This window comes from Strigops habroptila, chromosome 9 (assembly GCF_004027225.2).
Source record: "Strigops habroptila isolate Jane chromosome 9, bStrHab1.2.pri, whole genome shotgun sequence".
NCBI lineage: Eukaryota > Metazoa > Chordata > Aves > Psittaciformes > Psittacidae > Strigops > Strigops habroptila.
Window position 1 is genome coordinate 15,528,063 of NC_044285.2, and position 17,076 is coordinate 15,545,138.

At 37.7% G+C, this 17,076-nt stretch overlaps 1 protein-coding gene across 2 annotated transcripts in view; it reads right to left on the minus strand.

The window, feature by feature from the left end:
* THSD4 (thrombospondin type 1 domain containing 4) overlaps nt 1-17,076 on the minus strand; it is a 278,723-nt gene that overhangs the window by 5,883 nt on the left and 255,764 nt on the right. For both annotated transcript variants that reach the window (XM_030497701.1, XM_030497702.1), the window contains 4 exons: nt 16,667-16,840; nt 6,808-6,981; nt 3,509-3,688; nt 530-674 (listed from right to left, as the gene is read on the minus strand). In XM_030497701.1, coding sequence (XP_030353561.1) covers nt 530-674; nt 3,509-3,688; nt 6,808-6,981; nt 16,667-16,840 — 673 coding nt within the window. The remainder of the gene's footprint in view (nt 1-529; nt 675-3,508; nt 3,689-6,807; nt 6,982-16,666; nt 16,841-17,076) is intronic.

The following is a 17,076-nucleotide window of genomic DNA, read 5'->3' on the forward strand; positions in this document are numbered from 1 at the left end:
TTTCCTAGTCATCCTTGTTAGTATTAAAATCAAATCTGTATGAGTTGACTGACTAATTCCAATGCCAAATTATGGGTAGGTATGCATTTACCTTACATAAAAGAAAATTGCTTAATTGCCCTTAATGTCTTAGTTTAATGTTATTGGCTTTTATAGAACCTGCTACAAAATACAGTATATTGTACACAATCCTTTTTCTGTTTTAAAGACTCTGCCAAGAGAAGCCTTTGAGAATGCAAGGATGCTGCATAAAAACACCCTCTACGTCCTATTTTCACAAGAAGCAGATTTCTCACATTCTCAGCAACTTTAAATGTAAGCCAGTTTCTTACATGTTACAAGAAAAAAGTTTTTAATTGGAAATTAAAACCTGCTTTTTTTTTTTTTTTTTACACCATAGAAAAGAGCTGTATTTTACGCAAAGCCCTGAACTCGAAGAAAATATACTCCAACACCTCTGCAAGACTATTAAATATTTTCTCCACTAGATGGAGTTCCATATTTAAACCAGAAGCTTCCTCTTCCTTACCTATTTCAGGGATACAATCTTGTGTGTTACATGGTTCTTTTTCTTCAGGTTTAAGCTGTGGATCACATTGAGTACTGGCTGTCATGTCATCTGACAGACATCGTACCTCTCGAACCCGAAATCCTCCTTCACAGGATTTGGAACACTGAAATACAAAAGCTGAAGTTCATGAAGGCCATATGAGATGTGCAAATACAGAAAGAACAAAACGGGAACCTTGAAGCCAGACCCAGGTGTTACTGTAGCCTTTTATCAACTTCACCACTTCTGGAGGTTTGGGTTTTTTTCCCTAACTATGTAATCCTTAACATATAGGTGCAATTTTGTTAAAGGTTCAAAAACATTTACGACCACAGGGGCAACAACCGGACCAGTAAATGTGGTAGACACTGAGCAACTGAAAGCATGCTAGAATATTCCCTTTCTGAATTACTTAGCGTCTTGCTTCTCAAATTAGCCTTGTTCTGCTCTAGTTATTTATACATATGTCTCAAATCTACTTTTTCCACAGTGTTCACATTTCTTACTTTTAAGAACTTGCTGAACTTTACTACTTGACTATACTGCTCTCCACTGCCCTTTTGCCTCCATTTATATAGAATCAGGATAATTTTAACTGCCTTTTTTCTAGCACTTGATTATTTTTCACTTCTTGTAGCACAACAATTTTACTAAGCATTATGGGTTTCTTCGAATTTCTAAAGAAAATATTTCTGTGCTTCTGAAGCCAGAGACTTTTGTACTTGCTTGTCATGCTATTTTTAAAGCCAATTATTACACATTTCTGCCCATACTGAAACAAATCCCCTGTTGATTTCACGAATTTTGCCTGATTGAGGTGTTTAAGATTTGGCGTACTGTCCAGTTTGACCTAAATGCTCACAAACTCAATTAAACCTGGGTCATTTATAGTGATTAAAACCTTAATAGGCCCAAACTAGTAAGAATGTTTTCTTTCTGACCTTTTTGGCATAATTATTTAGTTTCCTAACATTGCAAAAACAACTAATCACTATCATAAAATCAATTAGTGTACCAAACTAACTAAAATACCCTCAATAATATATTCTTAAATTGCTCTTTCATCTTTAAGTACAACCTTTCCCCACTTCAGAAAAGACATAGCTCTGTGGTGGCAGTTAACTGAATGCTTGCAGTTTTTTATATAATTACTCTTGTTACATGCCTGTATAGAATATTGTAATTATCCCACACCCAGCAATAAGAACTACAGTTCAGGTTTGTAGAGATCTTAAGCACTTAAAATAGAACCAAAACAGAATTTAGATGTTACATACAGAACACTGTACACAAACCCCAGCATTCTGTGTTAGCCAGCCATTTAATCTCCATGACTGAGAGGCCACGCCATTTATCCTAGGTCATATGAAAAGTCTGCTGAAGATATGAAGTGGACAGTTTCAAAACCTAATACAGAGGCTTTGAACCAGCTGTTCTGCTCAAAGCTAACTCCGTAATCCTTTCTCTTCAGGTCTAACAGTAAGAAATACCACATACACTGCTGGTAACAGTAATGATATCAGAAGGAGAACTGAAAAACATACAGAATATGATCTTCTAAAACCTCTGTTAGCATAGGTATTTGTTCCTACAGTGAAGATGGTCACAAAGGCTTAGACCTTTAAGGATTTTTAGACACCATTTCTTATGAAGTAGGCACTTAAACAGTAACTAGGGATCTCTAAATACCTACAAGATTCTGAGTCTTAGCATCTCATTTCTTCTGTGCCTGCCAAAGAGAGCATATATTCTCCCTTTTAGAAGGAATCTATCTGCTGCAGATGCAGATTCTGTGGATGCAGATGGCTGTATCTCTTGTGGTTACACACCTGTAGGTTCACATTTGAAAATAGGTTTGCTAATGGATTTGCTAAGGGGAAGTTATTTAATCTGAACTAACAGCTCAGTGAAGAATCCAAACAATTTCCAGCAGCATCAGAGAAGATAGTTCAATCTCATGGCTTTATTATGAGCCTAACTTGAATACTGTTTTCAAATTAACATCTATATCTCCAATAAGGAAGAAAAATCAGGATTCCCTTCAGCTGATTTATTTTGTTACAACTTTTCTGCTTTCTAGTGCTGCCAGTAGTCAAATAATTGAGCATTTAGTAAAAGGGAAAATCAAAATGACTTGTCTCTTTCACGTCATATGGATGAAGTATTTCCAAAGGTTCCTGACTAAGGGAACTCAAACTGAAGACATCTGAGGTGCTTCCACATTTCAGAGCTGTCATTCTGAATTTTATTTAAAAGTCAAAGAAGGGTGAAGTTACTGCATTAGATATGATGTCACTTAAGTAGTTTTCACACCATTTTTCTTTCTAAGATGACAATGGACTTCCTGATTTTCATTTAAGAGAAAACTCTTGATTTTTTGGGGTAAAATCCAATAAGCTTTGTCAGGTATAGGAATGACGGGAAGATAGATGAAACCAAAGGATTTTGTGGCACTGGCAAACATAGCTGTTCCACTTCCAGGGGAAACTGAAGACACATGAGGCTTTACAGTAAGTTTTCTGTCAATGAAGTTCTAACTAGCACAGTGAAGAGTTTACAGTAAAATATTATGGTAAAACTGACTTTAAAAACTGAATACATAGCTCATTCTTTTCTTAAATGTTCTTTAATTTTAATGAAACAAGAGGTCTGAAAAGAACTTTTCAGCGCGCTACGGCCTCATTAAAGAGCAAACCAACTTTATAAAACAGGAAGATTCTTGGAAGAAGAGATCAGTGATGAAAAGATCAGTGTCTCCTTCTGCTCAAGATATTTTCTAACTTCCCTAAGCTTGCTTCACTGGTTGCTAAAGCATATGCTTTCTTTTTAGTATCCTTCCTGTGCAAGATTAAGGCAATTCCATGATCAACAGTTTTATTTAAATGGCGTTCCCTTTTAATATACATGGAAAAAGATGTATCAAACAAAATTAGATTTAGAAAAGCATGACAGACTTACTGTGCTCCATTCTGTATGAAACCACTTAGATCCACATGGTTTGAGGTAGCAGGATTGCTGGCTGGGAGGCTTTTCCAAATATGAACATTCATAGGGGTTCAAAACATCGAAATTACCTTCAGTTTTCCTAACACAAACGACTTCTCTCTGTTGAGTTCCACTGCCACATTCTGTAGAGCACTGTATCAGAGAATGAAAAAAAGTGGTGGAATTTCTTACTCTACTTACGTCCTCCAACTTGTTTCAAAGTAAAGTAATGTGTTTCTCCACATTATTTGTTTCTGAAATAAAACAACACACACACATACACTTGCATTTTAATTTAATATTCCAACAGGAAAATTTATAAAGTTTTGTTTATTCCCCATTCTTGGGCGCATACCTAGACACTAACATCCAAAATCCGTTTCCTTATTGTATGGTCTTTCCTCAGTAAAATGGACTTAACTGTATCTTTCCTTCCATCACTGGCAAATGTATGACTTGACAAGAAAGGGAAAGGGTAAAGTATTCCTTAAGTTCCTGCGGTAGGGTTTTTATCTCTCAGAACCAGAAGAGCAGCCTAGATAAACCTTGGGTTATTATTCTTATTTGTATGTAGTACTGACACAGTAGTCAGCAATGCCAGTTAGGAACTAGGACAAACAAATGCTGAAGGATATAGTAATGACTTAATTCATCAAGTGACTCCTGACTGTAGGTGTGTCAAGTATTACTTATTTAATTTTTCATTGTTACAGTGGTTAAAACTGTACTTCTGTGGATTTTTATTCCACATGGTACCACAGACTCAAAACATATTTCTAATTATTTTTATGAAGAAGACACGAAACTCTAAGTGTGCTTTGGAGAAACCTAGAAGTGTAGTTTTACCTGTAGCTACAAGAAGAAACTGGTATTTATCTTTTCTAACAAAAAGAGAAGCATAACTTTCTCCCTAAACACTGTTACTGCTTCTTGCTGAAGCAGGATTAAATGCACTGCGCTGAGGGTTAGAGGGTTAGAAGGCTGGAGCGCAGTATTGAAGCTTTAAAAATCCCCACATTCTGTGTGGTTTTTAGAAAATGCCTTGATCTGTCAGGGTGTTCCTTTCATATTTGCAAGTATCTATGTGTCACAGTGTTGGTTGCACTTCTGAAAAGCAAATTTGAGTCAGGTGGACTCTTATTGCCCATTTAAAGGTTAAATACATAATACTGTTCCTGCCACTTGTAAAAAGGTTTTTAGAAGATGATTTCAGCAACATACTGGTTTCTACGTTGCATAAAGGACTATGATTTTTAAAGGCTTTTTCTAGCCTAAACCAATCAAATGTTATTAAAAGTGGGGATTTGGTTTATATTTTGGTTGGAACTTACGACCCCTTTACCAGATACCCACAAAAACCTTGAGCTGAGTGAAAAACCTTGAGCTGAACACACCAAATAAATTCTACAGGAAATAATGTAACTGCACTTTCTTTAACACTGAACATCTCTTTTAATGTTTTAATGTTACTGCTCTCTTTTAATGGTTCCTCCAAAAGACATCATCTTAACATACAGCGTTAGCTCTAGAGGAGCAGAATATGGAGGGTCATCCACCAATGCTCCCTCCTGCTCTTGGTCTACTGACTGTCTGCTTCATTTTGGTAGTTAGAAGTCAGGATTTGGCTGGTAGAATAGATGTTTTCACATACTTGTTTCAGATAACATACAGCACAGACTCTGTACCCTTGCTATGCATCAAACAATTCAATCTCATGCAAAGAAAGGTAAGTTAGCTTAAGAAAAGGATATTGTAAAGGACAGTTTGTTCAGTTCTGGGCCTATCACTACAAGACAGACATGGAGGTGCTGGAGCAGGTCCAGAAAAGGGCAACAAAGCTGGTGAAGGGTCTGGAGAATAAGTCTTACAAGGAACACCTGAGGGAACTGGGGGGGTTTAGTCTGGAGAAGAGAAGGCTCAGGAGGGACCTTATTGCTCTCTACAACTACCTGAAAGGAGGTTGTAGTGAGGTGGGGGTTGGTCTCTTCTCCCGAGTAACAAGCGACAGGAAAAGAGGTAACAGCCTCAAGCTGTGCCAGGGAAGGTTTAGACTGGATATTAGGAAAAATCTCTTCATAGGGAGGGTGCTCAGGCATTGGAACAGGCTGCCCAGGGCAGTGGTGGAGTCACCATCTCTGGAAGTGTTCCTAAACCGTGTAGACGAGGCCCTCAGTGACATGGTTTAGTGGTGGTCTTGGCAGTCCTGGGGTAATGGTTGGACTTGATGATCTTAAAGGTTTTTTCCAAACCGTTGATTCTATGACAGAAACTTTCCTATTCACAACAGAATATGAGGGTTAATATGACCTTACTGAATGCTTCTCTCTATGGTAGCAAGAAAGCACACAAAGTTCCTACTCACCTACACTGAATCGTAAAAAGGCCCAGGTTTTATCTGTTACTAGAACTGCAGCTAAGTATGTTTTAAATCTGAATTTGGTATTACTCTTATACAAGTAATTAGCACTTACACTTGAAAGCATTAGCATTGTAGTATCCCTGTAATCTCTATCTCAGCTGTATCAGTTTCATTTCCAATTCCTTATTACCTGGAAGGATCTTGGAGCATGAAATGCAGAGAGTTAACAGCATAGCCGAGAGACTTTTCCCTGACAGCTTCTGAAATGCCTTTGTTCCTGACAGCAGAAATGTTTATTTAGAATGAGAAGGACTATTAGATGTATATCGAGGGAAGAATTTACCTTGAGAAAAGAGCATCAGGATACTGGCCACTAACAAAATTTTGTTCTTTTTACCTATTATCATGAATTTCAGTACAACAATACTGAAGGTAACTTTTGGTTTGGCCATTACTTTTTGTCTGATTTAAATTTTGGAAGTTCTCTAGATTGATCAATTGGAGAGATAGATAGATAGATAGATAGATAGATAGATAGACAGACGGACAGACAGATATTCCTGCAGGTATGCATAATCACAAAGGCTCTAGTTTGAAGAGTGCAAATCTGTCGCTCTAGCGTTCACCTGAATTTTAACAGAAAGCGGCTTTCTGTTATCTTTCATATTATAAATACACTGGGTTAGTAGATGAGAAATAAAGATACAGAGGAAGAGAAGAACAAAATCTTAGTTTCATCAAAGTAAAAAACCAGGAGGTGCTGAAAAGTATTGAATATTAACTCAGCAAAATACAGAAAAGAAGGATATGAATATTCCATAGAGGTGTAGAAATACACACACATCTTCACTGCAGAGAAACATTTTTTAAATGAAGATACCAGCAGAAAACAAATACATATGTTAAAGCTCACCTGTGTCCAGCCCCCAGCAAACCACTCCACTTTACCAGCACAGGGTCCATTATTACAGGGAGTTGTTTCAGAAGGTCTGTTATTGCCGCAGCCTTCCAGAGGCAAACTGCTGACATGGTTCGTCATGCAAACCACTGAACGCGTACGGACTCCGTCACCACATTCTGCAGAACACTGGGGAGCAAAAGACAGAACACGTTCACTAGTCCGTCCTCCATGCTGCACAATGAAATGAGAAGCAACAATCACAGAAAGTAAATTAATTTATGCAAAGTCAATTATATTTACTTTTATGTGAGCTGTAGCAAATTATCTTACAGTTTCATGCTTCTGAATGCACTACAAGTAGTACCTGTCCTTTACAGTCAGAAATGAAAGAAACTGAAGGATTAGAAAAAAAATAAATTTTTTAGAGCTTTTTATTAGCTTTCTTACTTTTCTTACTTATTAGCCTTCTTCCTCTCTGTAAATTCTTTTAGTTTTCATTTTATTCATCTTTTTGCACACCGATTAATAGATATGAGAAGGCATAATTCCAATAAGCAACTTTTTAAACAGCAGTCATATTTCAGTTCTATGAGTTTGTCCTCTGACATTCAAGCTGTCATCCAAGTGAACTCTTACAGTGGTTAAAAAGATGAGGCTAAGACGGCTGGGGACTATGTCACTGCATAGTGCATCCTGGATCTTTTCCATATAATGAGTTTACAGAGTATGAGAGCTCAAAAAAGTAGAAAAATATGACATTTTTTGACAGGTGGTTTCAAAAGACTCGGATAAATCCTCAGCAAAGAACTGTAACTACCACAAATTATTGCACAACCAGTTTCAAATGTAAGTTGTTAATCAGTTTTAGCAGAAGAGGTGGCTGTAGAAGTTTATGTGAATTCAATGTTGCTTTCTAATGATATGATTTCCCAGTAACCAACATTCACCATCTTAACTTTCCACTGTTAAATTCTGAAAGCTGTTAATAAATAATGATGTGCAGGTTCTTATGTCACACATTCAGAGATAGTAAGCATGTCATCCATAAATCATGCAGGATAAATTCCATTTGTCATCCATTTACTTCAGTGGGAAAGTATCCCATATTCCACAGTTCTGGGCAGCATCAAACTATCAACATTTAAAAACCAGAAACATGCCAGGGAAAAAATGATTTCTGGTATTAGACTGGGTTCTTGTTGCTTAATTATTACTTAATATTACCTTTTTCTTTTAAAATGCATTTGGCATTTCATGTCCAGACCATTAAAAAAAAAGAAAAACCCATGTGCAGCTTACTGAAAGATATGTATATAATTACATTGGAGCAATTAGAATTGTATTACACATGTAAACAAAACCACTGATAAGTATGAAGTATATAGAAGAAAAAGATGCATTTGATTGACATTTCAGATTTTATTTCTAATATACATTGTAATTAGTTAAGAAAAACTGTGTATTGTGCAATGGAAAGTACATTCCTTTTGAATGAACGTAACTCTGTAATGGAACATTTTTAAAGATTTTATTGAATAAAAGTAAGAATTATTCCAAGAACTGGTAACAAATCACAGCTTGATTTGGCTCCCATCAGTAACAATGTAAGGGTTCGCATCCAGTAGTTCAACTACAGAAGAGCAGATGCCATGATAGCACCACTATTACTAATGGGATGAACCAACACAGTCATTCATCTTCCCGAGAGAGAGACCAGTGACTGAATGTACAATTTCTTTCAAACTACTCTTTACTCACTCACACTGAAAAACATTGGTTGTGTGAAACATGTTGTCGTGTTATAGTTACTCCACAGACACAGTATTGAAAAAATTTTTTTCTATCAGCAAATTGGTTGCTTTCCCAAGAAGTTCAAATAGAAGAGAAAAGCTTTACTGAAACAGAATCTCTGGAAAACTAAGAAAGTGACTCAACTTTTGACAAGTTATTTTTTTAACAAACAAAATACCAATTTACCTTCTCAGCAAACCAGATTTGATAGCTAAGGGGGTCTTTTCCAAGTGAACTGGCAAAATCTTGAAAATACAAGAATGATGTAAATTGTGCTAGTAGTGAACATTTTCTTCAACATGTAAACTAAACCTAAACTAAACCCATTTCAGACAGCCCACTCCTAGATAAAGTGACTGTTTAACTGAGCCCCATACAATGGCTGCCTTTCAAACCCACTGTACAGAAATAAATGTTGTGGCTGTTCGTGTTTTATCGTTGGCAAGTATGTTCAGTTACATTATGCACAGAGAACTATGCATGTACTCTGCAAATACTTTTCTTATTTCTAAGTAATTTTCAATTGACAATCTAATTTGCTTTTCTACTTTGCAAACCAGAGCTAGGAACAAGTTTAGTCTATAAAGTCATCCAGAAAATCTCCACAGTCTTATGTTTTAAATGATTATGCATGAATTAGGCTTCCATATCAAATAACAAAGGAAATACCAAATGGGAAGGTATAGGGTTGTCCCACCCTCTGCTGCAAGATTTTACTACAGATTAAGTACCCTCAAAGGATTTACAAAGCAAACTTAAACCTGAATGTTTCTGCGTTAAGTATTTGGGTTTTCATGGGTTTTTTCTTCCTTTCAGTAAAAATCTCCCATGTGAAAGCCATGATTTCCAAAGCCCAAGGCAGGGAGTAGGGAGCGTTTGGATAATGAATGCTCTCCCTTTGGTTTTCACAATCGACACACCCCTACTTTCAATTTTGTGCCATTGATTTGCTGCATTAATACAGAGTAAATGCCTATAACCTAACATCGTACCACATGAGGAACTTTCACAAGCTGCAACTTCTCTATTCTGGTCCTATTATTAAAGATATTCTGTTTCACTGTCTTGTTTTAATTGGCAGAAATTCTTCAGAAACCTTAGTCTGTGGAACACCCTCTCTAGTTTTAAGGAGTCTGCCATTTCTCCTCTTCCTGAGGTCCTTCCCTCATGAGTTCAGTTTCAGAAGATTTTCATTCCCATTAAAAACTAAAAATCATTAAAAAATCCCAAACCCAACAACCCAGTGCTCTGATAGTTGTCAGGAAACAACTTTAACAGCTGTCCAGAAAACAAGGCTAGTTCCCGTAAATTTGGAAAACTTCAAGTGGAAACCTGAATTTTTGTCACAGCCACAGGGCATGGTAGAGCAAAAAAACCCCTTTAACAGTGCCAGTTCCCTTTCACTAATGTGCCAGCCCTACTCATTACCTTCAACTGGGGCAACAGACCACAAGAAAGAGGCAGCAGGAAATCTACCGGAACTCGAGACCTTTCAGGTCCCAGCATCATTGCTAGCCTTAATTAGATTTTTAAATAAAAACCAATTGAGTTGAGTTCCAGTAAAACATCCCCATTTGTGCAGGATTTCCGTCTGCCACACTTTAACCTTCATCATCTTAATTATTCCCCACAAGACAATAAAGTTTCCTATGAATCATCCTCCCGATGTTAAAGTACCACAAAAAATAAAAACAAAGATTTATGTTTGAAATACATTTATGAAACTCCTCAGCATTATTTGATCTGCCCTGAGAAAATCCCTTTCAGAAGGGATTTTAGAAGGATTATGTAACCTGTTTTGCCAATAATAAACTAAGAACTGTATTTCAGAAACTCACTTCTGCTGCAGTTCCAAGACTGGGGCAGATTTTCAAAGGACATAAAACGACTGACATCAGTGGGAGAGGGAAGCAGGGCTAGTCAGAAATATCCTTACGTATTATTGTCCTGTACTCTGTAAATGTACATTTAAAGAAAAGCACTTTCTGATATCTGGATTTAAATTATTTGCCTTTAGAGTGCACCTAAGCATACAATAGGTGCTGGATCAGAAGTCAAACTGTCCTTGTATTTTGCCTAGCAGATCCATGGTATCCCTCCAAGGTGACAAAGTTTTGAAATATGGTCTTACAATTTTTGGACACTTCAGCTGGATCATGACTGTTTCTACATATGCACTGTTCCTTTCTTTATATGTAGTTGGTAACACTGTGTCATGGTTTAAGCCCAGCCAGTAACTCAGAACAACACAGCTGCTCGCTCATTCCCCTTCTTCTTCCCCCCTGCTCCTGGAGGGATGGGGAGGAGAATCAAAAGAATGTAACTCCCACGGGTTGAGATAAGAACAGTCTAGTAACTAAGGTATAATACAAAACCACTACTACTACGACCAGTAATAATAATGATAAGGGAAATAACAAGGGGAGAGAATATAAAACTAAAAGGGGAAAAGGAAAAAAAAAGCAATAAACACAAGTGATGCACAATACAATTGCTCACCACCCACTGACCAATACCCAGCCTGACCCAAGCAGCGATCTGGGCCTTCCGGGTAACTCCCCCCGGTTTCTATACTGGGCATGACGTGCTGTGGTATGGAATACCCCTTCGGCTAGTTTGGGTCAGGTGTCCTGTCCCTGCTTCCTCCCGGCCTCCTGTGCCCCTCCTCACTGGCAGAGCATGAGACTGAAAAGTCCTTCATTGGAGTAAGTGCTACAGAGCAACAACTAAAAACATCGGTGTGTTATCAGCACTGTTCTCAAACTAAAGTCAAAAACAGAGCACTGCACCAGCTACAAAGAAGGAGAAAAATAACTGTTACAGCTGAACCCAGGACAGTATCCACCCCTTATTCCATACCATTCACGTCACGCTCAGATCCCATATTTTTCAATATACCATTGCTTTTTGTCTCTCTCATATATATTTATATATATATACACACACACACACACAAAGAGAGAGATATCATTCCTTAGTCCATGGACCATCCCTATAAAGTTGCTGAATTCATCCAGTCCATAATGTCAGGCTCCATCTCTTGTAACAGCCTTTCAGGGCAGGAGAGATGGTGTGTAGTGTTGAATTGTTGCCTGCTGATGACACCTGCTGACACAGCCCTTCATAGGCTGCCAGTATCTCTTTTTCAGTGGAAGTATAACTGGCCTCAGATCCTCTGTATCCCTGACTCCAAAAATCAAGGGGTCGACTTCGAGTCTCCCCTGGAGCTTTCTGCCAGAGGCTCCAGGTAGGACCATTCTTCCCAGTCTGGACTGGTCCAAGGGCTACTGCATGAACTATCTTTCGTTTAATTTGTTCAAAGGCTTGTTGTTGCTCAGGGGCCTATTTGAAACTCTCGGGATCCTCCCGTCACTCCAGGAATACAAAGGGGTTCTACTCCTTGATAGCTTGATGGCATCAGGGTACACTGTGCACCGGTATCTGCTATAGCCTTATAGTCCTGTGTTTTTGGAGGTTTTTTTTGGGGGGTGGTTTCTTTGTTTTTTTCCTCAGGACCCAGGAGATTTCACAAGAGCTCTCCAGATTTAAATAAAAATCAGTGAAAGAAGAGTGTGAGCTACAAACTCATTGGTGGTTCCACATCTGACTGGTCAAACCCACTTGTACCTGTTAGGTAATGATTTAGGATTGCAAGGAGTAAAGCATTGATTTTTAGGAAGCATACTGTAGTTCTCTAATGGAAGATACTACAGAAGCTTTCCTGTTACTCTTTCTAATGAAAAGTGAAATTCAGAGCATGCGTTTGATCTGGTTTGATTTTGTTCCCTAATGCGCAGCACTTTTTCTTTCTTCCCAAGATTTTATTTTGGCCTCAGAATCTCATTAACATCTAAGAATTGTTTGTACTTTGGCTTCTTTTCTAAGTATGCTCTAAACACAAAACGAGAAACAAATGAACATTGATGGCAATGAGAAATAAACAAAAATGCAAGAGGGGAATCCTCTGGCTAGATGCAAGGCAACACTGGTGAGTCTCCCATGCTGTAAATCAGGAGAATGAGTTTCCCGCTTCTGACCCACAGGAGAAGTAAACTTTCCAGCAATTAGAGCTGTCAAGGAATCAGTCGTGAAATGTTTGCAAAAATCTCATCTGCTCCCATCAATCCGATTTTGTTGCTAAGTTCAGTAAGGTTCACCAGCTCCACTCTACTGATTAATGACTGCAGTTTGGCGGAACTCTGCCGTTTTAACGCAGTCTGACATCTTAGGAGAATTATGAGACAGGAAGCCACCTTTCTACAAACACACGTAAAAATATCACAAAGTTTGTCCAGACTCTCTATAGGCAAAAGGGGTTAAAGATCATGTAGAACTCAAACCCATGAAACTTAAGTTAATTCTCTTATTTATACTCAAGACAGAGCAATAAATGTGAAGACAGACACATACAAAGATGAATCTCACTTTACTGCTAGAGACTTTTAACTTGTAATCTCTCCCACTGAAATAAGTAAAAACTTCAGTTTCTCCCAAGATTGAGACTAGGGGATATCTGAGTATGGTGTTTAGATATACCTCAAAGACAGAGTTTGTACTTTTCAGAAAATAAGGGTTTGTTTCTTAAAGATTAATTGCTTTCCTCCCTTCCTTCACATGTTCCACCAGTGTGCACATGGTAGCCATACAACTCATAAGCTTTGCAGGTAAAAGTGTGCATATAACATATACGCAATGGACTCTGATACCTGTTTATCAAAATAACTCAAGAACTGTATTGCTTTAAGGAACATGGAGGTATTTTTAATTACTTAGGCTTAACTATATGTATAAAGAATCAGTCTGCGCAGAAATTGAAACCAAGAATGTCGATGCCATGGGAAGGAAACAGGTAGGCCATAAAATACATACATATATGTTGTGGGAAAACAAGACAGGAGAACATGGCAAGAAGGCAGCCGAGTGTTATTTATGGAGTAAAGCTACACACAGCTCACCCTGGGAAGCAGACACATCTCCTACACACAACTTTGTATGTACTCTGCTGGTTTTTAAGTGCATGTATGTTGTATCACAGAAGTTACAGTTAGGGAAATTCAATGATTCAATCTTCAAATTGAGAACCACAGAACTATTAATGAAAATGAAGGCAACCAGCATGATTTTGCATCAATTAAAACTTTGCAAGGGTTCAGTAAAATAAGAAAACCAAAAATCTTCCCATAAATCCTAAATTAGATCCTGTCCTTTTCTTAAAACTCAGATGTGACTTTTCATCTCTTTCTCTCCCTGTGTTAAAAAATACCCTTGTCAAATTCTGCACAAATATATATCACAGTTATGAAATCCTGAAATTTAACATCTGTTGGCAGCAAAGACAAGTGTAATTTTTATGTTACTGTGCTTTTTCTTGATGTTTTGCTAATTAACCAAGGCTATATTGTAATGCCCCATGCATCACATAAATCCAGACATGGAAGTTTGATATATCCCTTGCTGAAAGAGAAAGTATGTGCCTAACTGATTTCTGACAGGCCTCTGGAAATCTCTACTTGCTGCATGTGCAACAGCACACATTAAGTGTTTGCAAAATGTGTTTAGAATAGTACAGGCAAGGTCTTCTCTTATGGCTGTAACCAAGTTTGAACTCAACCATTTCAAAGTTCCAACATCCTCAAAAGTTATGCTAAGTTCTTTTACCTCTTATTTCTAGCCACGGCTGAAATGTCAAAATACAATGGGAAAGACTGTTCTGTGGTATTTCCAGCTGGGACTTGAAGTAGGCATGTAATAAATCTCACAAAGAAAGTCTGTTCTTGTGAGATTTCCACCACAGTTTTGCGGACTCGAGAGGTTTGAACAAGCTTTCTTTAAGCATCTGAACTTTTGGCTGCTTATCTGAACCATTTGTGGTTGCCCATCGCTGATCTATGCTTACTGCTGGAGTGTGGCTTGGCTTAAAGTACTTTTTAGAGAACTGTTTGGGGAAATCACACATGCAGAGTTCACACACCAGGGAATGCCCACTTCCAGTCCATGTCAGAATTCTCTTGTCTTTCAACAGATACACATTCCTCTAAAAAGTGAGACTTCTGATCCTAAAAAAAAATCAGCCCTGGAAAGGCACAATAAGAAAGGTAATGGCCAAAGGCCTGACTTCGCAAAGCTATTGACTACTCCTATATTCCACTGACTTCCACTAGAATGAATCACTGCCACTAGACATCTCTGAACATCTGAGTTACAAGGTATGTGCGAATCTCAGAAGATCCTGCACATTCTAGCCCAAATCTACTTTTTTTCCTGAAATAAGCTCTTCCTTCCATTCTATTTGTGAACCAAACTTCAAACCCAGTGCTGGCAGAAGCGATAGTGAATAATGCCAACTACAGTAGCAAGCATTTGGAAGAAATTAATTTGTACACTTACATAAGCTGAGAAGGTAACAAAATCCATTCTTTACTCTTTGACCCTAAAATGTTTGTGGTAAGAGAAAACCCCAACATTTTCTGTATTACCTGCTTCACTTCTATGTCTCATTTAATACATACAAATAAGCATAGTGGTATGCTTTACAGTCATAACCTTCAGCTACAAAAACTAGTTTTAATTCTGCAGAGGACAAAATCTCAATGTAGAATAATGAAGAAAACATTGATGCTAGAGTCTTCACTGGAATGTATGCACTTTGTGTGGTGGAACTTCACTACCTGATGGTAGCTGGGCCAGCTTTTTAAAGAAAGATGTCTTTGAAGGTAGAATGCATTATTCTCTCTTACTTGCAAATTAGCACTGCACAAAGCACTGCTCAACAAGCTAAAAATCATAAAATAAAATAAAATAAAATGAAATAAAATAAAATAAAATAAAAGCACTGCAATTTCCCCTACAGCAAAATCTTTGCCATTTGCACTAATACCTATACTTCACCTGATAACTTTGTGTCCGTGCTACGCAAGAGCATACACTGAATGAATAACAAGTGGAAAAATAAAATTCAAATGGCAACAACAAAGATTTTAGTGTATTTATTTTTTCTTTATAAAATCTATTCAAGTTTTCTGAAGGCTGAAAATTTTGCAGGCCTTTAATTGTAGCAAGAGCCTGATCAACCTTTTCAAAATCATGTGACGTACAAGATACCTGTCCTAACTGTGAAGTTCCTCCTCCTTCTCTGCATCTAAAACATGTGGAAAAATCTTCTGAGTGTCCAAACTAAAGCATAAGCTATGAGCCAGATATTCCTAGCTTTCAGAGATACTAACACAAAATGATCTAAATAATGAATCCATGAAGTTATAAAAGTAATCTTACAGCTTCAATGATAAACTGTATTATTTGCCTGCCAAAACAACCAGTCAAAAAAGATGGAGATGCAATCAGGTTTTTACAAAATGAAGGCTCAACTTGTCTACAGATGAAATGAATATGCAAGCATCCACAAGAATGACCACAATACCAGGCTTTTCTTAGCCCATTTGTAAACCTTTTAATGAGAGCATATAAATACCACTACTGAACAACTCTGAGCCCAATCATGAAATAAGGTGAATCACTGCTGGGTTTATTGCTTTCATGCAGAGAATCTGACTCATTGGAACAAAAAAAATACATCCATGTTCACAAAGTACAAAAGCCTGAATCAACCTTGCCTGAGTTTATGAAGTCGTTCCCCTCTTTTCGCAGCTATAGGATAACTGTTTTATGGCTTGAACTTAAACCCAGACATCAGGCCTCAAACCTTCATCCCTTAAAAAAACAGTAGGGAAATTTTTAGAGTCTGAATCTTGAGACTCAGGGCTAAGCAAGGCAGAATAATAAATCTCAGCACACTCAATATTTTGGGAATTTCAGACACAGAGCCAATTCTAAATCCAGATGTTTGGCCATGTACTCGCACACTTGCCCTTTCTTCTATGTGTTCTTGTATCTAATAATGCAAACTCAAGATGCCCTTGGGATCGTTATTTTTTTGTTTGCTCTTGCCTGCTTAACCGATCAAGAATAAACATGAAAAATAAGATAATTCCTTTTATGGCTATACAGATGTGTATTTTTTTAATTCTGATGCACCTAAGTTGCTTTAGAAGATTTGGCAGCACAAAATAATGAGAAGCCTTACCCTGTCACTCCACTCTGTAAGGAACCAGCTCTTAGCACAGGGACCCATGTCACAGTTCTCAATATCATTTGGCCGCAGCTTCATGTTACATTCCTCATCATCAACGACGTCTCCAAGGTTGCTGACACATTTCACATCTCGGGTCCTCTGCCCCACTCCACAAGGCACTGAACACTGTAACAAAAGGGAGGCTGCATCAGGAATATGCAAGAACTGTCGTGGTTTACCAGGGAGCTGGGAATATACCGCTCATTCATTCCTGCTAAGACATCCATAGAAACTGTAGAACTACTCTAGAGCACTAGGAATAGGGAATAAAAAGACATTAATAGTTTTAAATCATATTCTTAGTCTGTAGTAATCTACGGCTTCCTGTGAAGATACATTTGGAACATTAAATTAAACCCTAT